Source organism: Centroberyx affinis, unplaced genomic scaffold (genome assembly GCF_046629955.1).
Source record: "Centroberyx affinis isolate AG114_WGS23_722 - 3 ecotype Tasmania unplaced genomic scaffold, CSIRO-AGI_Caff_v1 ptg000040l_1, whole genome shotgun sequence".
Taxonomy (NCBI): Eukaryota; Metazoa; Chordata; class Actinopteri; order Beryciformes; family Berycidae; genus Centroberyx; species Centroberyx affinis.
In genome coordinates, this window is record NW_027278753.1 from 74,263 (window position 1) to 98,791 (window position 24,529).

At 42.2% G+C, this 24,529-nt stretch overlaps 2 protein-coding genes across 2 annotated transcripts; both read left to right on the forward strand.

The window, feature by feature from the left end:
* Positions 1 to 707: 707 nt before the first annotated feature.
* tnfrsf11a (tumor necrosis factor receptor superfamily, member 11a, NFKB activator) lies at positions 708 to 17,687 on the forward strand. Its single transcript, XM_071517099.1, has 10 exons — positions 708 to 995; positions 6,814 to 6,892; positions 7,345 to 7,470; positions 7,988 to 8,134; positions 8,755 to 8,845; positions 9,327 to 9,403; positions 9,744 to 9,851; positions 10,586 to 10,635; positions 10,925 to 11,927; positions 15,779 to 17,687. Exons 1-10 carry the CDS (start codon positions 921 to 923, stop codon positions 16,060 to 16,062), a joined length of 2,040 nt encoding a protein of 679 aa, XP_071373200.1. The 5' UTR covers positions 708 to 920; the 3' UTR covers positions 16,063 to 17,687.
* Positions 17,688 to 19,303: 1,616 nt separating this feature from the next.
* LOC139642296 (retinol dehydrogenase 12) lies at positions 19,304 to 23,968 on the forward strand. Its single transcript, XM_071517072.1, has 8 exons — positions 19,304 to 19,355; positions 19,681 to 19,766; positions 20,282 to 20,397; positions 21,130 to 21,285; positions 21,387 to 21,491; positions 21,870 to 22,079; positions 23,077 to 23,269; positions 23,866 to 23,968. Exons 2-8 carry the CDS (start codon positions 19,735 to 19,737, stop codon positions 23,966 to 23,968), a joined length of 915 nt encoding a protein of 304 aa, XP_071373173.1. The 5' UTR covers positions 19,304 to 19,355; positions 19,681 to 19,734.
* Positions 23,969 to 24,529: the final 561 nt, after the last annotated feature.

Sequence of the window (24,529 nt, forward strand, 5' to 3'; positions counted from 1 at the left end):
CAGTCTCTATACTGTTAAATAAATATGACTCATCATGCAGAAGTTCATGACTTTAGAGGTAATCAGGACCCACGCTCCCGGAACTATGCAGACCCGGGGCTCTCACTCTGGCCAGCTCACTTCCATGATGGAATGCCAAATGCCGGAAGTGAAATCTATGAAAGTGACCACATGCTTTGCCTCCAGTGTGTGGGGGTGATACAGATGAGGTGTTGAGGTGCATTTACACTATGTCATGAGGTCATATCTAGTTTATATGTAATATTAATCATATTTAGTTGGTCCAATGACATGAAAAGTGGCACTTGACAAGTTTTTTTTTTTTTTTACAGTAATGGTGTGCTAGTTGTGAGCATGCAGTTAATGCTCATCACAGAAAGGTGCAGTGTAATTATAGTAATTCTACTAGTGGATAAGGCTCAAATTACCATTATAATCTTATATCAGTGACAATAAATGCAAGATTAAACTCTCAAATTAAATCCCCCCCCCCTCTCTCTCTCTCTCTCTCTGTGTCTGTCTGCTTGTGTGTGTGTGTGTGTGTGTGTGTGTGTGTGTGTGTGTGAGAGAGAGAGAGAGAGAGAGAGAGAGTTTTTTTTTTAACATATTACAACATGGGAGGAGTTAATCCCCCTCTCCCTCAGTCAGTCGGTTTTTTACAAGCTGTTGCATGCAGCTCCCTGCACAACGCGTGGGCGAGAGGGGAGAGGAGAAGAGGCGCGGAGAGGCAGGAGCTGCAGCAAAGCTAACCGGGAATGAAGGCGCAGGAATGCCCATTGGGACGGTGTGGACTTCTCCGCCGAGTGATTTACTGTGAGGAAAAGTGAAGAATAATCGGGGGGGAAAACTGGGGTGTGCAGCGTCATCTCCTCGGCTGAAGAAAAGTTTGCCCTAGAGATCTGTCTTCATCAACAGCAGAGATGAGATTGAATTTGTCCACCAGTTGGATATTCCGCGGATGGATAACGTGTCTCCTTCTCACCTTTTGCGCACAGGTAAAAAGATGCTTCTGTTACTGTAATTAGTAGAATTAGCTATCTAGACTCTATCTAGACTCTTGTTTTCATTTCAACAACAAAATTATTCCTACATGTAGTTATGGTGTCTATGCACTCAATAGTGAGTTCATACTGACCTTATCGTAGGTCTACTCTATGGTATTTTATATCTCCTATATCACTCTCTCCCATATCACTTTTTCACTATAATCTCCCTATTAGATGATATACAGTTTTTGTATAGTATCCCTCCAAGATTTACTATAGGATTACTATCGTTGTTCTTGGCTGCCTACTGCCTAGTTTAATTGGAAGGAGAGAGGCAAGGCTAAATAGCAGGATTGATGTTGGTTTATTTTTCTTGAGCAGATGAGCGCTGTGATATGCAGCCCTGGACCAGAATATGTGTCATCACATCAGATGATGTGAATGAACTGGTTCATGGGGGGAGGAGGGGGGGGGTGAATTTTTAAGAGTGTTTACGCCCGGACACTGACTGGAAACAGTTGTGTTTGGGTCGAGTCCACCTCCCCTGGTCTGACCGCAAGAAGCCGCTGGCAACTGGATGTTCTCCCTCTACCAAACTCTCATTCCCGGTCCAGAGTTGACAGGCGCTGGCCAAAAAGTCTCAGAAACCTCAGTACACCAGGGGAGTGGTGCCCAAAGTGGGGTGCGGGGTCCCCCAGAGGTCCTTCAGTGGGTTCCAAAGGAGTCCCCAGTAAAATGAGGAATAGTTCATGTTTCACTCTCTCTACTGCTGTTATCACCGCACAGTAAAGACAGTTATATAATTTAATAGCAAGTCATGTCCAACAACAAAAATCTTCTCAGATGGGGCTCCTTGGGACAAAACCTGATCACACGGGGCTCCATGTATTTATTTGGGATCCTTGACATGCTAGACTGGATAGAATAGAATAGAATAGAATAGATCTATTTGTCCTATCCTTGTACTTGGTGAGATGATTGAGTACTTTAATGTGTTGAACACATGTTCTTGGACAAGTAATCATATAGAATACAATACTCTTCTTGTTCTTGCTCAGATTAGTCTCTTGGTCTGTCATGGGCAGAGGCACTGAACACCTTTTCTGCTACAGTTTGTGTGACAGTTCTGTGTTATGTCGCTATATTTGGGATTTGAGCAAACTGCGTTAAGGGTTACCTCCAATTAATTTAGCCTGATTCTATACACAACCAGTACTCACCACTTTAAGTTGATCTGTTGCTTTAACCTGGCCCTTGACATGTTGTTGTCCATGCTTGCATTGTTTAGTCCAAAGAGCTAACTCTGTCCAGGTGGAGTAGTTTATAAGATGTGGTTGCAGTGGTGGGACTGCTGGGCACCAGTGATCTATCACTGTGTGTTTGGCTGTATTACCGTAAGCCAGCATCATTATGACTTTGACTGGAACAGACGCTTTCTCTTCCCTATTTTTCTCTCTCCTTCACCAAAATGTGTTGCAAGAGAGAGTGCTTGGGAGGGCATGGGCATTGTCCATGCTGAGAGTCAGAGAACTAACAGCACTGAAGACTGTCAATTCATGTTATTCAGTCAGTTAGTGGTAAACTGTGAGCAAATGCGGACAAGATGGCTGGAAAACTAGTCAGTGTATTGACAGGAAGAGATACTGTCCATCTCATTTCTAAGGTGACACTGCAAACCTCTGGCTTTGGTTTGTTCTCACCGTGGTCTCACCATTACAGACTCACATTATCCCCAAAGAATTCCCCTTCATTTTCATTTGATGTTTTTAAACCATTCCACCAATTCATTCCAATTTCATTTCAAACTGGCTGTATGATATTGAGCAATACGAGATTACTTCAAGATGTTGTGAGCATAAAATTCATAATATATTAGCTTTGGTGACAGCTTCATTTGTGCATTACTTTATTTGCCCACCCACACACCTCCAACAATTCTCATTGGTTAGCTTCTCCATCCATCTCTATGCATGCATCTATCCATCCATCCATGCATCCATCAATCCACCCACCAACCTCGGTCATCAGTATTGCCTCCCTCAGCCTGACTAAGCACAGTATGTTGCCTCAGGCCTGCAGATCCAAACCTGATTTCACCATGCAGACAACAGAGGCATTCACATGGCAAAACAGGCAGACAGTCTACAGCTACAGTAATGACAACCTGCAGCTTTGTGTGGAGCAGAATAGTGATCTTAAGTGCTTTAATAAATCTCTTAACACCCCTGGATAAAGTTCTGCCTAATACCATAATAAACAATTAGCAAAGAGTTATGGTTGTAGAACTATTTGTTTTGAAGATTTACCGTATCTGTTCGTGCCTTGAAGTGGTAATCGTTGTGTTCCTCCTTTTGAATTTTTTATTTTGGGCAACACCTTTGGGTGTTATTCATCAAGGGACGAGGTAAACCAATTTCTTCTTCTTTCATTCACAAAAAAAATCAGGATTTGTGCAAGATGCCCATCCAAGGAGTTGTTTTTATGGCTTTGAAACAAGTTATGAATCAGAGGTGCAATCATTGGACAAAGATTCAATTGTTGTGCAATGAATGTTTACAGTGCCTTATCATTAATCCCTGTCTTAAACACCCAAGGGCCTAAAAGTGATGTTGTGCTTCTCTTGGCTTGGTGCCGATGGCTGCTGTGGCAGTTATGCAAATCCTCTTGTAGTCTGAGAGCAAATAGAATGCATTCTGCGTCACGCCGCTATCTGATACGGATCACAGGGCTGCTGATAGATTTTTAAAAGAAAAACAATAGAAAAGCTAGGAAGAGATGAAGGAAAGAGGACTGTTACTGGATATTACTCAAGCAACAGATTCTCCTCTTTCTCCATTCATCCATCCATCCCCCTTTTGCTCTCTCTGCCTCTTACACACACACAGACACACACACACAAACTCAACTGTATAGCTGAATCTATACAGTAGATAAAGTTAGCTTTGAGGTTGGATGTTCTGTCCTGAACTTTATGATAACCTGTAATCATATAGGGTGGATCAACTCTCTTCCTCTTACATATATATTTAGTGAGTGAAAACATATTGCCTCGCAGAATTGCGACCCAATGTTTAGATGTGGCGGAAACAAAAATACGATTCCCAGCATTCTTTTGGCTTCCTGTGCCCTCTGGCCTAGTTGTGTGGATTGACCACCGCTGTCTCACAGCTGTGTCTTCACATTTGTGTCTTGACTTTTTGCCTGTCTGTCTATCTATCTGTCTATCTGTCTGTCTATCTATCTATCTATCTATCTATCTATCTATCTATCTATCTATCTATCTATCTATCTATCTATCTATCTACCCACCTACAGCCACTTAACCTCTTTGCCTGGGAACCTTCCCTACTTATGTCACCTCCGTCTGCTGGAACACATGTTGCTCATTAGAGCTGCGGTCCAAGCTATGAGCGCGCCGCATCGTTAGCCCTCTGGTCAGAGCGCAAAACAAAGAGTGACTGATGTGCGCGAGGCTAGATGGAGGTAATTAAATGCTCGCCAGTGTTCATGTTGTGCTGCTGTCGCCTGAGGCCGGCCAGACAGACAGACACTGAGACTAAACAGGGGGTGTAAACCGGGGGTGTGAGAAAGAGAGGGAAAGAAATAAAGAGATAAACAGAGGAGGAGAGGTGAGAGGGTAGGGTTAATTCGAGTGATATGGGTGTTTGATATCCCAAGAAATTACAAGGATTCAGTGTTTTCCCCCCAAATTGTATTCTTGAGGGTGGAAAAGCCTCTGAAACAGCATTTAGATCATGGGACACTACAGTTCCCCATTGAAACCCATACTAATGAAATCCTTTTAGGTGGGTTAGCAGCTCCTTAGGGTGACCAACCCCACCGATTCAATGGTAGGGGAAACTCTCCTGCCCTTAAATGAAGAATTATTCACCAAAAAACAATTTTTCAAGAATTGAATAAATGAATAAACAGTATAATGGGGCTGTTGTGGCTTGCAGACAGACGGGCTCACTGCAGGAAAGAAAAGAGATAGCCAGTGAAGGAGTGTATGATGACAGACAGACATGGCAGGCAGACCAATTTAAGTCTGCTTCCTCTGACTGTTGCCTGTGGGAAGAGCAGGAGAATAGATGTGACACATTTCACTTGTGTGTATGTCTTGGCATAGAAGAGAACTGGAGCTCTCCAAAGCCAGCATTTCTTTGCTATAGCGTAAATGAATGAATGAATGAATGAATGAATGGGTATATCAATAGGGGAAACAAGACTTTGAGGAGAGTCATAGAGCCAGGACAGTGCTTGGTCAGGCCTATAGGTTGTTGTTTCTAGATTTAAATAGCTGGAGAAAGAGGTAGGACCTTTGAACACAAGCCTCACAAAGAAACTGTGGCTTTGGCACATTTTCTGTCATAACACCCAGATTTGCTAATTCAGCAATTTGGCTAGCAGTTCACCAGCCCTTAAATTAGGGTGGTTGAGGGGTATAGATATATATACTCTTCCCTATATATATATATATATATATATATATATATATATATATATATATATATATATATGTGTGTGTGTGTGTGTGTGTGTGTGTGTGTGTTGTGGTCACTCTTACCAACAGGTGAGAGACCACAACACAGGTAGCACTTACCACATCCACTAATTTTGCATCATTCACGGTCCTGTCCACTTTAAAGGTACAAACGAAGTTTTTGGGAGACTGTCCCGTTGATCAGCTTACCAGTTAAGTGATGAGACCATAGACAGCAAAATCATACATGATCAATCAATCATGTGTCCCTGGTATATCATTCGCTGTAGTGCTCCATGCTAACTCTTTTGCATTGAAGGAAGGAAGAAGACTGACCTCTTAGTAATAAAAAGTTGTTAGTGATTTTATTATATGGCCTCTCGATTCATACATTTGAAATATAGAATTAACTCAGTATAGCTGATGTAGCCAGGTTTATTTTTGGAACTAATTCTGGTGAACATCTACGTATTCATCCACTGTGCAATTATTTTTAGCTGCACACAGTCTCACAACGCCCACCATGTTCACTTGCTTTGGAAACAGGGACAGTACTCTCTGGTAGTTCAAAACAGTAGTTATTTTTATATCATATTTTGTGTCAATTTTACCAATCTCCTTCACAAAACTGCCAGACTTAGCCGCATATCATATAAGATGACTTTTAATCCGCTACAAGTTCTCATTTCCTCACTTTTTGTTCTCGTCACTTAATGGGTAAGCTGACCAAAAAACTCCTTCCTTTAAACATCATGTGAGAGGGGACCACCCCAACGTCCGCGGCCAAGTGTTTAATAATGCCCAGCCATCTGGAGCTGAATAAATTTAATTCCAGTTGGTTCTCCTTACGTAAGTGGGTGCTGCTGGAGTTGGGTTTGCTGGTTTGGAGGGTGTACAGCGCTGTGGTCAGGTGCTTCTGAGTATTGGAAAGTATTCCTGGGCATGACTTTGGAAATGTTTTAACCATTCTCTTCCTCTCATTACTCACCAGCATCTCACAGTATCACGTGTAGATTTGAAAGATGGACTGAGGAAAGATTATGGTAAAACTTGGCACTTATTGGAGGAAAATTGTGGAGGATCGAGAGACAAAACGCACTTTGTCTCCTCTGACAAGTTAGGGATGTGTAAACGACTGAATAGCAAAGTGAGTAGGTGGACTGTGAATGATTTGTTCACATTTAGAAAAGATGATAATGGAAGGTAATTAGTGGTTTCTACTCATGGTTTCCCCATCGTTTCCAGTCAGATCACCTTGTGGGTAAATGATTGAAAGGATTGGAGACAAATGTTCTTACACAAACAAAAAACAGAACAATAATTTTGTGTCTTGATATTTTTCAGAAAGCTGTCTCCAAATCTCTCCAATGTGGCGAAACCCAGTACTTAAAAGGCTCCAAGTGTTGCAACAAGTGTGGACCAGGTGAATAACACACACACACACACACACACACACACACACACACACACACACAAAGAGGACTCCTAGTTAAATGCAGGAAAATAGTGTGACCACAGCGTAAAACAAAAATACATTTCCACATTCACAGAGATCCCATGGACTAAAAGAGGAAGGATGTAAAAACGGAACATTTTGGCTCAGAATTGCAAAGACATGCATGCATGTGTGAACGCACAAACACACTCACACACAGACATTGACATTTGACCGATTAGAGGTACCCACCACTTTGACAGAGGAAAAAGGCTCTAATTCTAGCAATTTCCTTCCCCTTTTCTCTTCTTCCATTAGGTTTTCTGCAGTCTTCAGTGTTTTTTGTGATTAAGACACAGTCAATGTGGGTTGTTAAATCCATCTCTCTCTCTCTCTCTCTCTCTCTCTCTCTCTCTCTCTCTCTCTCTATCTACCGTCAGGTTACCGTGTGTTTGCTAAGTGTTCTGATTCAAAGGAGACTAAATGTCGTAAATGTGACCATGATGAATACCAGCCCGGCTGGACCGATGAGCCCAACTGTAAGCAGCAGAAGTTCTGTGACCCGGGTCAGTACCAAAGTCCTGCAAGACCTTTATGTCATTTATCTTTAAATAGGATGCCAGTTAAGCCCTCCTGCACAAATATAGGATATGAAAGATTGCCCCTATCATCACTAAATGGGCTGCAATTCCTTTTCCAATTTTAAGTAATTAGAACTTACTCAAATTAAATGATTCACAAATTAAATGATTCTCCAGGAAAGGGTCTTCCAGACTAAAATGGTGAAACTGAAATTGAGTTTTTCATTTTTTTCATTTTAGGGGAAAAACTAATTCCACATTCTACACAAGCAGTTGCACAGTTACAGTGATAGACAACTTATACAGACGAAAGATTATGTCTCTGGAGAGGGTTTTAGATGCATTTTGGGGACATCAGGAGCAATAGATAAAACGGAAGTTCACAGGTCACTGTTAGCTGCTGGAATTGGGCAAAAATAATCTATTTACTATCCTTAAGAGTGATCTGGCCCCACCTCTGCCCTGACCTCCTCCCCTCTGTGTGTTGACCTTTGACCTCCAGGTAAGGGCTTCATGCAGAGAACTGAAAACCTTGTGGCAGAGGAGCAGTGTCGCTGCCTGCCCAACCTACAGTGCTCTCCCATCAACTGTGAGTTCTGTGAGAAGATACCGAGCTGCGAAGCCGGATTTGGACTCGAGGCTGAACCTGGTGAGATACACCCTGAGCAGCTGTAGCGTAGAGCAGCGTTTTCTCTTGATGGTAGTTTTTGAAGGAGGGGAGAGAGCATTACTGATTTATTTCCACGTCGATTGGAAGATTCAAATGTAGCATCACTAATGTGCATCTCTAAAAATAAGGCTGCCGCTACTGCCACACCACACATCCCACTGAGCAATTTTACGTTGATTAGACATTTAAAACACGTCTAAATGGCCATAGCCGTCTAGGCTAAATTAAGTTTAAATGGGGTTGAAAAGTGAAAGTTTATTAGATGTCTATACATAGACAATATTATCCTGGACTATATGAGAGCTACGCATAGACGCAATGTTGAAATTACTTCTTGTGCTCATATAATTATCTTGTAGGCTAGTCTACAGGACTTCTCTGGTGCATATTTTTGGTATTTACAGATGTTTATTCATTGTAATAATGTATTTACCGCTTGGTCTAAAATAGGTCTATACATAGCCGTAATGATCCTGGGCTATATGAGAGCTAAAGCATAGACGCGAGGTTGAAATCACGTCTTTTGCTCAGTGGGATGGATGTATAGACACCCAAACGCCAAATAGAGATATACCTTAATTCATGTCTGTTAATTCCAGAGTCAACTAATGGAAGGAGGATCTGTGTGGCATGTAAAAAAGGCTTCTTCTCCCCTGACACCACTACTGAACCCTGCAAACCGTGGACCAAGTAAGTGTGCACACACACACACACACACACAGACACAGACACACACGCACACAGAGTTTTTACCTTGGCATCTTTTGAGGTTCTGTAATTGAAAACGTCGTTGGGCAGGCATCCTCTGACTCGCCAGCAGCCAGCTGTTATGACTAATACACACACCACTTCCCCGGGAAGCCTGGACCAGACACCAGCCTGCACCGCTGGCCGGATCTGTGATGACGATGGAGAGAGAGAGAGACGGATATAGAGAGAGAGAGAGAGAGAGAGAGAGGGAGAGGGGGACACAAACATGTAGACACATAAAACACACTGGAAAATTGGCAAGGGAAAGAGACAAAACAACTGAGAGAAAAATAGGGATAGAGGGAAAAAAGAAGGGAAGAAAGAAGAAGAAAGGAAGAAACAAACAAACAAATGAACATGTCCACCTGTAGCAGTATTCCTCTTGACCCATGTGTTGATGCGATTTCATCCTGTCCACCAGTTGTAAGGCCCAGGGCAGAAGTGAGAGGCAGCCAGGCACCAGTCAGGCAGATGCTGTGTGTGGATCAACTGTCTATGGTAAGGCATGGACACACTTACTTCAGATTCGATGCCATTAAATAACTACAGTAGTACATCAAAAAGAAAGACATTTCCTAGAAACACATATCACACCTCTGCATCTTATTTTATGGGCGGAGTAGAACATTGCTCTGTTTAATATCTATGTACAAGTAAATATAGTAGTTTATGTCTGCTACTTAGAGTGTAAATGTCATCTGTCTTCAAGATTTACTTTATGGATGACGTAAACTTAACTAGAAATTAGACATTTCCTTGGCAGACGTTCATGATTGATAGTAGATGTGGAGTAGAGTAGAATAGCATGTGCTGAACTTTTGAATGTTTTCTCTGGCAGGTGCAACGCCCTCCTGGGTTGTAGTGTCAGTGCTGTCAGTCATCACCGTTCTCTCTCTCCTCATCCTGCTCCTCTTCTGCTACAAGGACAAACTGAAATTACTCTCTGGTAGGTTGCTGTCTTACATCAATCCTGCAGTCCTCCTGTAGTTGTCTGATGAATTATTCATAACGTCTCTCTCCATAGACTTGCTTGCTTCTTCTGTTCAAAAGGATTGTTCTTTACATGAGTTTAGGATTGATTGTTTGTTCCAAGGTGTCAAACATCATAGATGCATAGCCACACGACACATAATCATACTATAAAGCAAGGAATCACTGTCTATCTGTCTGTCTGTCTGTGTGTCCGTCGCATATCTTGAGAAGCGTTCGTCCGATCGACTTCACACTTGGCGGGTGTATTGCTGGGGACCCAAGGAAGTGCAGATTTGGTGCAATTTGGACATGTGACATATTCAATATTAATAAACTTTGGATAAACAAGCGAACAGCGCTCTGTGCAGCAGTGGGGCTCAAAGCAAGCAACTGATAGCCTACGCCTATTTTGAACGGGCACTGCACTAGTTAATATTAAAAATGCATTTGCATACACACATTTAGCAGTTACAAACAATAATCTTTGACACTGTATACTACTTAAGAATATGTATGCATGATTACAGCATAGAATACATTGTCTAACACTATAAAATACCAATATTTCCCTCTCCCTATTTACTTGCCTTTTAGACCTAACCTGGAATAACCATTCAATTTTTTTCACCAGCCTCTTTCCAGAATATCTCAAGTTTCTTCCTCTGCATTTCATTATGTTAAGGTGCAAAATGTTCTTTCTGTGTGTAGTGAATTTGCGATCCTGTGTCCAGAATCTGAAGAGGACCAGGATACAGCAGGTAAGCTGGAATTTAAGTTGCAAAGCAACGGCAATACAGAGAAAACATATTTACCAAAAAGTCGTTTCATCTAATTATTGTTGATTGATTGTATGAGATATTATTGTTAGATGAATACAAGATTGAAGATTAGATACAGCCAAAAAATAGCACTTTTTTTCCTTGATTGCCTGATGTAGGATTTGGGAAATCATACAATAGATTATTTACTATTCATGCTCTGAATAATTGTTTTTTACAACCATACTCTATATGTACTCAACCGTACTGTATGTTTCTCTCATTCTAGGAGACCTTGGCCCCTCTTTACCATAGTGGAGGGGGAGGAGGGATAGGAGGAGTACCAGGAGGCCCTGGGGGTCCCAACTGTACAATATGTGAAACCACCAAACTCATCTGCCAAGCCCCCCACTCCCCCACCACCGAGCCCCCATGCACCTACCCCACCTCCGTCCCCGACATCAAGGTCGCACTGCCGAACACGCCCATCACGAGGGAAATGAGGGAGGAAGAAGGGAGAAAGGGGAAGACGGGGACAGAGGAGGGGAGCGAAGGGTCCGGAGAGCCGGAGGAGGTGTCGGAAGAGGAGGAGATCGTGAGCGTGTCCCCGCTCTGGGCGGGCTCCTGTGTGTGCGTCGCGCCGGTCCGCGAGCCACTGGAAGTAGGGGAGAACGAGGACTGCAGCCAGGCGGTCAGCCCCGGGACGCTGGGAGCCTGCCTCTGCGGAGGGGGGGATGGAGAGAGGGAGGGGGACGAGAGGGGGAAAGAGGAGAAAGGCGAGAGCGAGAGGAGGGACGACAATGGAGAAAAGGGCGACGGAGGCCAAGAAAAGATGACTTCATCCAAGAGTGAGACAGGCGTTGCATCTCTCTTGTCTCTCTCTCCTCCTCCCCTCCACACCTCCCCTGTCATCCCTCCGTCCAGCCCACTTCGTGAACTCTCCGTCCCCTTGTCCCAGGCTCAGGCACGGCCGGAGTTCAAGCTTCACCTGACCGACAGGCCCCCGGTGAAGGAGGAGGAGCTATACAGACTGACGAGCGTAGACTCCGCCTCCACAGAAGAGACCGCGCCCACTATGACGTCCACGGTGACCTCGTTCCACCCCTCCATGAGCGCTTCATCCGTCGGAGATCTCTACCTGGACAAGCCCCCCGAGGCCTCCGGGGAGGAGCAGGACCAGGGGCTCTCCTGGAGGGACAGTGGGGGAAACAAGCTCTCGTCCGGGGGCGCGGAGCTGGAGTGCCCCCCCGAGAGCCTCCAGAGCCAGCTGGCTGAACCAGCTCTTACCTCAGGTTGGTGAAAACTCAAAGACTTTAAAGACTCCATGAAACAGCATCTTTTCTTCCTTGAGTCGATGTATTTTACTGTTGAAACAGGATATTGGGGGGCGGGACATAACGCTGTGAGGGATCGTTCAAAAGTGTAAACCAATGGAATATCAGTCAGGAAGGCAGTTTTATTTGATGGGAGAAAATCTGTGATGGTTTATTGGTTTTTAATTATGCCTACTGGTACAGCATAAGGTCACCATTAAAGATACTCTGTTTTCCAGGAACTAAAAGTAATGGGAGTTCATTTCATGGGGACTTTCAGCATTCAGACTCTGTGGAATACCTATTTTAGAGTCCCAGACAGTGTTGTAATGTGGAAAGCACACAGCGTCTTGTCTCTTAATACAACACATATCTCCTGTGGGTCTGTCAGATGCATCCAAAAGAGGTTTCCCGTTGTTTTCTCAAACTTTTGCTTCGACCGCTCAACAATGACAATGAAATTCTAATGCACAGCGGTCGTCTGCTTTTTGGGATAATGGCTCATTACAAAATCTGTGGGACCGCATTTGTGTTTTTCAAGGGGATTCTGTGTTATAAGTTTGCGTAGGCAGTCACCACTATTACCATACTGCCACAGGATCATACTCATACATGGAGTGATGCCCTGCACAGCGGTGTTCCCTGTCCGCAGAGTAGGCGGGGCTACAGCCACGTTTCCAAGAGGAACAGCCACCAAGCATAACACAATAAAAATTTATATTGGTTTTTAATGGAAAGTTTTACTGTCACATGGTTGAGTTGTTCTCTCAGAGGTTTTTACCCACCGCCAAGAGCAAAATCTGTGGGAAACATTTTTACATATTGTGCATACTCTCCCTCACACATTCAGTGGTCATGGTTAGTTATTAAAGCAGTTTTATCAGAACAGTCTGATCGGCACGGCGGTTAGCGCGGACCGGGGTATTATTAGGTGAACATTCTGAACAAAACTTATAACAGAGGGTTTGGTTTCAGCAGATAGTGTGATGGTTTCCAAGAAATATGTTTTTATTAAAGCCGTTTTGGTCAGTTCGACCTTGGATTTTGGAGGACCACACACAGAGAAGGAATAAGATATGTGTGTGTACACTGTTTGATGAGTTAGTGATTACAACCACCAGAACCACACTCCAGTGTATGGTATGTGTGTGAGTGTGTGTGTGTGTCAGTGTGAACTATGCCATCCACAATGCTCCTGTTTACCCAGAGTTCCATAGGGTTGCGCAAACTGGCCACAGCTCTTATTGAAGCAAGATGTGTGCAGCTTGAGTAATACTTTTATTACCCCCCTCTAACAAACACACACACACACACATATAAAGACTTTTTTAGACTCTCACTGATGGCTGGGCACTTTAATGACACCCTTGCTGCCTTGAAATAACCACCATTTCCCATCATGCAGTAATGACAGGTCATAACCTGGACTTCCCGCTCATGCTGCTTAAAGGTGAAGCTGGGGTCAGAGGTTTCACCTGTCCACTGCAGATAAAAATAAGGCAAGGGGGATCATGAGATGCAACACACATTTAAAAAAGAGCCATCGTAACCTGGACAATTAAAATTTGGAGGAGAGGAGTGAGTTTAAGCACCCGCAAAAAACCCCAAACCCAGCCAGAGCTGATCAATTCTATCAATCACCATCTCTGTGGGTTTGGACCTAAAATGGGTCATGGGCTTGTTCATGGTCATTACCCACAAAATAATAGTAGTAGTATGCATTAATGAGCTCGACTTCCAGGTGGGGCCAAATTCCTCAAGTTTGGATCCCATGCTGAAAACATTTACCATAGACAACAAATCAATATTAAATAAAAGCTAATAAGATAGACCATTAAACTGCCAGATGTGAAATGAAATAAGGGTTACATAAGAATAATACTGGCAAATACAACAGGAATAAACAAAGCTGGCCAGCACTCTGTTTCTTCTTATTTTAAAATAACAAGAAACAGAGTGCGGGCCAGCTTTGTTTATTTCAAGATCATCCACATTAGCCCATGCACCAAAAATAAGCATCAGAATCCTGTTTTTTTTGCATGAGGACAGGAATAAAAGAAGTAAATAACTGTATTACTTAAAGGCTTTGTTTTAAGAAGCATTTTGAAAGATGCTAATCATTTTGCCTAAGCTAAGTCTAAGCTCCAAATAGAGAATGGGGCTCCCCTCTCTCCTACCTATCCGCTAGTCGAAGGAATTTTGCTCTCATACTTTTGAGGTAAAAACTAAATTTTGTTTAAAACCCTGCGGCTGGATAGTCTATTGTCGGTTATCCAGAAAAATCAGTTTGGTATTAAGAAATGGGTAAACAGAGGAATCCAAACAGATTCCATAGAGCTTTGTTTTTAAAGTTGTGGTGAAATGACATATTTTCGAGCTTGACTTCTCAGACTGGTATTCCGGGAAAGGCTCTCAGATGGAGAACACAGACATAGATCTGTGTGCGTGCGTGTGTGTGTGTGTGTGTGTGTGTGTGTGTGTGTATGTGTGTGTGTGTGTGTGCATGTCAGTGTGTGTGTGTGTGTGTGTGTGTGTGTGTGTGTGAGTGTGAAGGCATAAAAGGCGTCCGCTGGGGCCTGTTTGCATACATTTACCGTAAACACTCTGCGTTTGTGTGTGTATGTGTGCGCGTGCATGTCTCTGTGTGTGTGTATGTGTGAATAAATGGGGCATGAGCTGTGAGTCACGGAGGGTCTGCTGGTTCTGTAGGCTGGAAAGTCAGACAGGAGGCTGGACAAAATAGGAACCAGAGGCTTAATGTGCTAAAAGACGGCTTACAGACGGAAACACACTGCAGACTCCAATCCATAAATATCCCTACAGTGTGAACAGCAAACATGGAGATCAGTAGCTCAACAGCAGTTTGTGCAATTGGTTTGAATGCAAATATAACAGTTTAGGGTTATCAATAATTTGGTTTGGATAAGCCACGGAAGGATGGATGAGCTGTTTTTGAGAAGAATGTTCCTGGACAGAGTTGAGGTCTTAGAGAGGGTAGAATAGCACTTTTTTTTCCCAGTGTTTAGGTTTAGTGTTATTTATTATACCATGTCCACACAACCCTAAACCCTTGACAAATGGCAACTTTTCAGAGGTCTCAACTCTCTCACGCTAAAAAGTGCTGGGCACTCTGAAACAAATAAGGCAGAAGGATATGGCGGTCTGCATGGCTGCGGCCAGCACTAGAGAAACTACCACTGTGGCCTCTCTGTGGTCAGTCTGCACGGTCATTACACCCACTGTCCATTTGTCATCTGAGGTTAGCCAAGATTTAGGCCCTTCTTCACTTACGTCATGCATAGGGGAAGCTCTGTGTGCGTGTGTGTTGTGTGTGTGTGTGTGTGTGTGGTGATGTGGTGATGGTGGGAAGGAAGTGTTTTACACAACTATATTGTCCATGTTTTTACACATTTCGCAATAAGTTGTTGTTTCAATTCCTATATCATGTTGATTTGATGTTGATTTATTTGGTGTTACCTCTATAACTGCTATGACAAGCAAAGCTTTGACTGGCTCTACCAAACCAAGGCTTTAGTACTAGCCCACTTAGCTAGGGTGCTTTTCTTCTTCAATTTGGGCATCAGAGGTATTTTCTTCCACTTTTTGTGAGAAGCGCAGTAAACATTATGATTCCAAAGCTTAGAAGGCGCTTCACTGCCAGTAAACATCGGCTGGTCCTAATTGCATGTTCGAACATGATCTCTAAACAGTCTCTTTCCCTTTTTTCTTCCCCTCCTACACCTCTGTCTTTATTTTTCTCTCTCTCTCTGGCATTCTTTCTACCTTTCTCTTCGTCTGCCCCTCCCTCCGTCCCGCCTCTCTCCGTTCAGGTCAGGTGACAGGGAACCACAACACCACCTTCATCTCCAGCGGTCAGGTGATGAACTTCAGTGGCGATGTCATCGTCGTCTACGTCAGCCAGACGTCGCTAGGCAACGAGGGGGCGGGGCTGGACGACTCCTTCGGAAGCCCCGTCCAGGAGCAGGCCAATGAGACGGTTCCGTTGTTCCAGAGTAGCCTGGGGACATCAGGGGACTCCATTACCCACAACCCCTCACAAGATGGGACCCTACCAGTTCAAGAAGTGATGGACGAGTGGCCGCAGAGGAAGTGAAAAGTGACCAGTGGCTGTGTTTCATTTGTCTGATGATGGGACGTTTCCTTCCATACCGACTTTATTCTCCAGACGGTGATGGATTAACGGCTGAGCTTCTCTCCAGTACAGTGATCAATTCCCTATTTCTGTCCCCAACCTTTAGTTAGAAAACTGCAAAACAGACATCTGATCAGTGTCTGTAGGTTATTTCTTTTCCCAGAGAGGCCAAGGAACAGTAACATGGAAAGGGAGGCTTGTAGATAATATGAATTTGACCAATCAGGTGACCGAGAGAATAACTTTTACGTATGTGAAGCTATGGACCTAAACCTACATTAAGTCCTTGGACACTTAATCAAATAGAACCTAATCCCTTTACCTTGTCCCATCTCCCTAAACAAAAAACATTAGTCACTGAACCTTGTCTCAGCCATCTCCAAGTGCCTTTTTTTCATATTCCAGCGGAAAGTTGAAGGCTTTTCTATGGAAACTCCCTTGATTCCAGACACTGATGGGGAATTTTGTTGGGGATTGGATGTGGAAATACAGTTTAGACTGAAAGAAAAATGGAATGCTTTTATCATTGTGTGGAAATGTGTCTGGGTCCAAGTACTTAAGAGTTACTACATGTTTTTTTGAGTCATTCCCATCGGTCACAGTGATCAGTAAACTGGGCAGGTAAAACCCGTAGGCTAGCTTTATGAGGAGCATGGCTTCCTGGACACTCACCCACCATTTTTTATGGTTTCTGAGCAAGAGTGGAGGTTGACATTTGGATGATTTGAAGAGTTTCTTTACAAAACAAAATATCCACCATGTGGAAATAATGATGTTTACTCTTACAAGATGATTGCTGCCATGAAAGTAAATGTTGTTATGGAAAACATTTAATCTAGTATTAAGACTTTTACTGACAAAATTCTAACAAATTTGGGGGTGGAATCATTCAAATCTGTTGAAATACTAGCAATGAATATTTCAGGTTTTTGTCAAAATGAATATATAGTGTTTTTGAACATTATATATTCACAGCCATCTTTATCTAGATGTTCCATTTCATCTCTTGTTGTTTCTTTCTTCTGGTTTTTGGGGACTTAGAAAAGCTATTTTACAGTAATGAGACACATCCAATTTTGGTACGATGCTTGTTTATCCTTTATCTAGATTTTTTATTCTCTTCTTATTGCACCACAAGTGCAGTTTGTTTCTAAGAAAAAATGCTATGCATTTGATAAGCTATATTATTACTGGTTTGTTTTGTTTCAACATGTTTTTAACGTGCAAGCCTTAATGAAGAAAAGTTAAATGTCAGCCTGTGTATTATATTTTTGTTTTAAATAATTAAAAGTAAATTGTTTAATGTTTTGTTTCAGGAGATGCATATGTGATCAGTGTTTGTATATATTTCAAAAGGAAAAAGCGTGACATATTTGTGAAACCAAAAAGAATATTTCCCTTGTGTTTCCCTTGTTTGATTTGAGATGTGTTTTCGTTAAGTGGCGCCATAAAAGGCAGGCAAAACGCACACATTAAAGGACTTAAAAGGGATTGTTCTACAATTACAACCTCACCATATGTATGGAGCATTACATTAATTATGTACATATCAATCTAAATCATTGCAATGAATGACTGAAAGACTATTGTGATTGAAATTAAATATGTTTTGCATTGAATCCTTTCGGGATGGCTGCCTTCCTTCATTCTGTGGTTCCTCTCTGTCAACTTTGCTATTCTGGGATCTGCAAATTACAACAGTAGAGTAATTTATCTCGTCTCCCTGAACTATAATCACTCTGAAGCCGTGCTAATTACCCGTGCGGCTAGGCTTCTCTCTCTGTCCCCGGTCCCAGTGTTGACAGGCAGCCTTTCATCAGGCCCGGGGATGGCAAGCAGCTGTGAGCAGAAACTAACCTCGCACAGTCAGCCAGCCCGGCTATAGCGTCACAGACAGACCACATGAGAGGAGCTGGCAGTGCTCATTTAGGCCTGGCGTGGGTCAGCAGTGTATTTGTGTGCGTATGTGTGTGTGTACATTTGTGTAAGCTTGCATCCTTGCGTCGGCCTATTTTACAGTTGTTTGTGAAAACAGGAAGTTATGACTAGCTTTCACATGGTTTACATGAGACTCACTGGGCCAGCACACAGAGACTGACTGTAGAGACTTTAAACGATTTCAGCCTTTCAAGTGTGAGAAAATACATATCTCATTTGGCTGAAAATATGCAAGAACTCCTAGGCTACTGTATGATGCTGCAGTGCACCGCCTAGTGGTGACTGCATGTTAGGATACCAAGACAGAAAAATCATCTCACCTGAGAATATAACAATTTGACTTTACAAACTAGAGCAAATATGCTTTAAGGTATGGGTTTTTAAACTATGCCTACCCAGGCCCTAAAGTAGAGGGTCCAGAGTAGATCTGGACTTGGGCTCATTAAAACATTCTAGCACTCTTGTCATCCCAAGAGAAACAACAAGACCCATGACCCATTCTGAAGCCCCACCCACAATTTTTCGAAATGCTTAACAAAAAAAAAACACAAAACAAAAAAACCCTATTACATTAGAACTCCCCACGGCAGGGATAACTTGCCTTTGAGCAATGAGTTGGGATCAGATTTCTCACTCCAATCGTATCCATGACTGGACAAACTGTAAAACTCACCCCAGATCGGCATGGAGGACCACCTACTTTCACCCAACACCCACAGATACAGCCAGGTGATAGCCTAGACCTTCCTATGGAAACCACCAGAAAATCCACAATGGTGAAACTGCAGTCGTCTCACCTGTGGATCCAGGTTTTCAATTTCACCTGCACAAGATTTTTCTGCATAGACACTTGCATTTCTGGCAGGTCCACTGCTGTAAAGGTAAGTCCATTTTCAGTGCAGGTGGTTCTTTCAGTCAACTAATTCAATCAGCGGCTCAACTGAAGTGTCTTGCATATTCAAAGCAAAATACTTTGACCTCTTTGATACTTGTATTATGCCAGCATAAGATGAATAATCATTTTGACTGTCAGTATCCCCAAATCTTCATCTTCAATTTGACTCGCATCTTCTCCTGCATTTTGAGGAAAACAAAAAGCCGCTTTGAGTGAGTGCTGCTTTGAAATGTGTTCTCTGATGAGTTTAATTCAAATGTTCTTTTTTTTTTAATTGTTATTGTCATCAAATTTTAATTGTTATTGTTATGTTATTAAAATGTAATTTCTGGACAGGATACAGAGGAGATAGAAGAGACAGGAAAAGTCAGCAGAGAGGGGGGGATATCATGTGACCCACACACCATCAGCCTGATCTGAAGTATGCTCCAGTTCATGAATTCTTACACATTTTCAGCCTGGGACACAAAAAACAGATTATTTCCCTGTTGCTTAGGCTTGCTGAAAAATACTAGCACTTTTGTCATCTAGTGGCCCCCAGGAACAGACCATAAGTTTAAAAAAAAAGCTGCCTTAATTGATTAGTTACAATAAACAACTTCCAACAAAAGGGTATTTGTATATGATGGTGTCTTCCAAATAAACTCTAAACCAGTTTTGAGGCAATTAACTCTTTCATTCTCTTTCGGTCTCTCTTCTTCTCTCTCTCTCCCTCTCTATTACATCTCTGGAACTGGGTCTTGAAGCAACTTTGATGAAATTAGGAGGCTCTCAAATCTCAGGAGGAACATTGCCATTTCATGTCACCAGCTACAGAAATGCAGACAGTCAGGTAAGAAACTTCTTATATAAGACAAGGTCACCAAAACAGCAGAAAATCTATATTTTGTGGAATTGTCCCTCTTTAAAAATCAGCACAGCCTGGTAATTAACAGAACTTTTGAATTTGATAAAGGGCTTTTAGAAATGCAATGCCAGTGAAGAACTCAATACCAGACCAATAGCATTTGCAAACATTTGATTTCCCCTGCTTTGAGGACCAGATGTGTGGGGATGACAGCTTCAGGACAGCTCAGATACTGAAGCATCACTTAAGTTGTCAGTAAAAGAAAAGTATACTACTTTTGAATTTCACATTTTTCCCATGACTGTGGCATTCATTGTTATATTTTAAATGGCAAACCCCACCCATCTGGTATTCCAGTAAAGTTTAAACAAACACAAAACCTCATATACTACAATTCTACTGTTATTTTTTGTTACCCTCACTTTTCTGTTAAATTTACCTTTTCTTCTATTAATAATGGACTTAAATATTTTGTATAAATGCATACCCCACTCCCCCAGGTCTCTGATTTTCTCCAAGTGGTCTTCAGATGTGCGTCTGGATGGGAGGACGGCTATAGTGACGGGGGCCAACACCGGCATCGGCAAGGAGACGGCTAAAGACCTGGCCGGGAGAGGCAAGCATACTGAGCTGCAAGTTTAAAGAGAGAGAGAGAAAAAAAAGATCATCATCATGATGGATTATAGGCTCTTTGTGTTACTGTCAGATTCTTTCTTTCAGTGTGACTCAGAGTACCTGTATGGCAAATGTGTTGTTTTTTTGTTTTTTTATACTAATCAGCTTGCCCAAGCATGAAATAGTCATTTTAATAGAGGTGTAATTAATGAGGTTCAAACCAATAAAATACACAGAAATGTTGGGAGAGGAGCCAGCAGTGATGTTAAGAAAGAGACAGCTACAGACAGGCGAGGCCAGAGAAGTGAACTGGAATTTAAAAAAAAATTGCCACAACTATGAATTGTGATAAAGGTTTTTCAGGGTCACAATATGAAAAAATCTTTTTAGCCTCATCAACTTACTACTTAAAAATTTAAATAATTTCTTGGCGTACGTACCAGAGAACTGAACAGTGAAGTCATCGTTCACCATAAAAAACTTACTGTCAAGATGATCAATTGTAAACTTTTTGTGTTTCTTTAAATGTGAATAACTGTACATAGTATTATCTCTATCAGTAGACAGTTCTGAAACATCGATGCTAGAAAGCTGCAAATCTGATATTCCCTATGATGTTACACTGCTAAATTCAAAAATAAGTTCAACATAGTCTTACCTATAGATCAAATTAAGACGTTCACATATACTACATACAAACACACACACGTTTAAGAGGTATTAATCTCCCCAGGTGCACGGGTGATCCTGGCATGCAGAGATATGGCAAAAGGAGAGCAAGCGGCCCGCGACATCTTGAGGGAGGTGAAGGGAGCCAAGGTAGTCGCCAGGCAACTGGATCTGGCCGACACCAAATCGATCTGCCAGTTCGCTGAGAATATCTACAACAGTGGGTGGCACACACATACACACACACACACACACCAAAGTACAGTACTGTATAGACCAATGTAAGACTATAATACAGGTAACACCCATTTTGTTTCCCAGCTGAGAAGGCTCTTCACTACCTGATCAACAATGCGGGTGTGGCTATTTGCTCTTATGCCACCACAAAGGATGGATATGAGATGCAGTTTGGAGTCAATCACTTAGGTAAGAGGCAAAAATGTTAAAGGAACACACCAAGATTTTAGGGAGATTGGCCTTGTGTTTAGTGTATACCAAAGTGTTTGCATGCAGCACTATAATGAATGATCTACCAGGGACACATGGATGACTTTGGTGTCTAAGTTCTCATCACTTTATGGGTAAGTTGATGAATGTTGAATGAAGATCCCCCTAAAACTGTATGTCTTTAAAAAGGGTTTTAATGAATACATGTAAATGACGATTGTTTTTCTTTACATTGTTTCCCTATTTTCATTATCCAACTCTTGCTATTTCTCAGTACATTTCTCTTTCTCTCTCTCTCTCGCTATCTCCATTCTCCTCCTTAAACTACTACCCCCACCCTCTTTCCTCCCTCTCCAGGTCATTTCTTCCTGACCTTCCTGCTGCTGGACCTGCTGAAGCACTCGGCCCCGTCCCGGGTCATCAACGTGTCGTCGTCAGCCCACGCCATGGGCAAGATCCAGTTTGATGACCTGAGCAGTGAGAAGGGCTACCACCCGGTCCGGGCCTATGCACAGAGCAAGCTGGCCAACGTCCTGTTCACCAGAGAGCTGGCCAAAAGGACTGAGGGTAGGGTGTGTGTGTGTGTGTGTGTGTGTGTGTGTGTGTGTGAGAGAGAGAGAGAGAGCCAGAGATGGAGAGAGATTGTGTATGTTTGTCTTTGTCTCTCTTTCTGTACTCCTCTCTCTCTCTCTTTCTTTTTTTGTGCGTAACAAATGAATCTTCGCCTCATGCCAGTGTGAGAGTCTCATGCCTCAACCACAACCGCTCTGGGGGAAGAAACAGGGCAAGGAGCAACATGTTTGTGGAACTGTCTCAAAGAGATCATCACTGCTCTTGTCTTTAGTTCTCTCTATGGATGCAATCATTTCTTCAGAGATTATAATCATGCATGATTACAAAATGTAGGATATTCTGTTAAAACAAACAATGTTTACAGGTTTTATGTGTGTGAGTGTCTGTGCATCTGTGTGCAAGTATGTATGCATATGTGTTTGTGTTCATCTGTTTGTATATGCAAGCTTACATTTTTATTGTATTTTTTATTTAGGATATTTATACAGTACCTCACCTAAAATATAATTAGTTTGACTATTTTGTTGGGTATTTTTAAGACAATGGGTTTTGAATCTTTGGATATTACATCAGTTCATTAAAGAAGGGAGCATTTTAGGTAATGATAAGTTACAGGAATATCTTCAAAAATGGAAAATTTGAATGTGGCAGAAGGCTGGTCAGAAATGCCATGGTAACAAATTAACGAGTTACGGTTAATAGCTGAACCAGGCAATGAACGAAACTAACAGTTATTACACTGGTTGCTGCTAGTGAGTCTGTGTATTTATTATTTGACCTTGTATTACGTAATCAGTCCTTTAATATGTTTTGTGTTTGGCTGTTGTTTTCTGGTTATTGTTGAGGGGTATTTTGTTAATTTTGAATGGAAAAACACAACAGAGCGAGATAGAAAAGCCACATTGCATCCACCCCACCCCGCTCAGCCAACTCTTCTTTAGATGTATATTTGTAGGCATCTACTGTACCTAATCCGCCCTTATGCCTCCAGTTCTAGGTGTGATGGCTTACTCAGTGGACCCAGGCATGGTGAACACTGACCTGATAAGACACATCAGGAGCCCCCTGCAGGAGGTAGTCAAGAGGTTTGGTTTCCTGGTCAAGACCCCGGCAGAGGGAGCCTTCACCACCATCTACTGCGCCGTCACTCCCGAGCACCAGCTGATGACTGGAGGATACTACAAGTCAGTTCGCTGTATTAGCACAGGAACAGAAATTTAGCTTTGTTAATATGATTTTTTTTTTAATGGATGCAGGACATTTTTTCATTTTAAAAATCAGATCAGATCAAAAACAAACATCAAATGAAAACATAACATCATGTAGGTCCATAGAACATATTGCATCACTCACACACTACACATTTTCAAACAACCTGATATTGCTGTTTCTTTCATAGTATGTAAAGTCAATAGAAACACTAGTTGTCAACAAGGTATTGAACAAAGTCACAAGATCAATAGCATCTCCTCCTTGCTTAGCCTTGTGTGTTGTTGTCTGTGTTGGACTGGCAACCTGTCCAGCATGTCGCCTTGCCCTCAAACCAGTGTATGCTGAGATGGACTCCAATCCCCTGTAACCCTGACAAAGGATTAAGCAGATTGAGAAAATGAACGTTATTGTTAATGAACGTTAATGTTATTTGTGTTGTTCATGTTTCCTCCTAACTCAGTACTGTTACTTGCTAAAAAGATTAACAAAAAAAGGATTTAATTGTGCATCTACATTCCTCACCTCTTTTATCTTCTTTCCTTTCCTTTCCTTTCCTTTCCTTTCCTAGGGACTGTGCACACACAGTCAGTTCCAGGGCCGGTCAGGACGATGGCACCGCCCTCAAGCTGTGGGCTGTGAGCTGCCACCTGCTTGGTATCCGCTGGAGATAAACACACACAGACACACACACACATGCTATATGCATGTGCACATACAGCATTACACATATTATACATAAGAATTATGATGCTTCCTAGTTTTGCTGAGTTGCTGAAAGTGTTACTTATGAGATGGATGTAAACAGGATACCAGAATAGGCCTAATTGACTCATATTGTAATGGAATTTGAATGGTAAAAGTCAAGGCTCATGAAGGCGTGCAGAGGTGAACAGCTGGGTAAAGCAGTGAACATAGCTGCTGCTAAATAATAAAAAATGTCACTGATGGTGCAAAAACTGCTTATTGTCTTCGTGTTTCAGAGCATTAACTCAGTGAGTGAGTGAGTGAGTGAGTGAGTGAGTGGAAAAACAGGTTTGCATGTGAAAGCATACAACACTCATTTCCAAGGCAATTTCTCTAGCAAAACCTAGTTCAGAAATATAATATTATTAATCATTCAATGTATTGGCAAGATTCTTTTTTTATTTTTTCCAATAAACATCTATTTTTGGAAATTGATTAATAGGATTAGGCAGTGGGGCTGCTAACTTGACCTGGGAGGACCTCAAGTG

Bases quoted from the DNA above. Each gene is read 5' to 3' on its own strand.
- tnfrsf11a (XM_071517099.1), top strand. From the start codon at position 921: ATGAGATTGAATTTGTCCACCAGTTGGATATTCCGCGGATGGATAACG. The intron at 7,471-7,987 runs GTCAGTACCAAA...TTTGACCTCCAG, and splicing joins GCAGAAGTTCTGTGACCCGG to GTAAGGGCTTCATGCAGAGA. The intron at 11,928-15,778 runs GTTGGTGAAAAC...CTCTCCGTTCAG, and splicing joins TGAACCAGCTCTTACCTCAG to GTCAGGTGACAGGGAACCAC.
- LOC139642296 (XM_071517072.1), top strand. From the start codon at position 19,735: ATGTCACCAGCTACAGAAATGCAGACAGTCAG. The intron at 21,286-21,386 runs GTGGGTGGCACA...TTTGTTTCCCAG, and splicing joins CGCTGAGAATATCTACAACA to CTGAGAAGGCTCTTCACTAC. The intron at 21,492-21,869 runs GTAAGAGGCAAA...CTCCCTCTCCAG, and splicing joins GTTTGGAGTCAATCACTTAG to GTCATTTCTTCCTGACCTTC.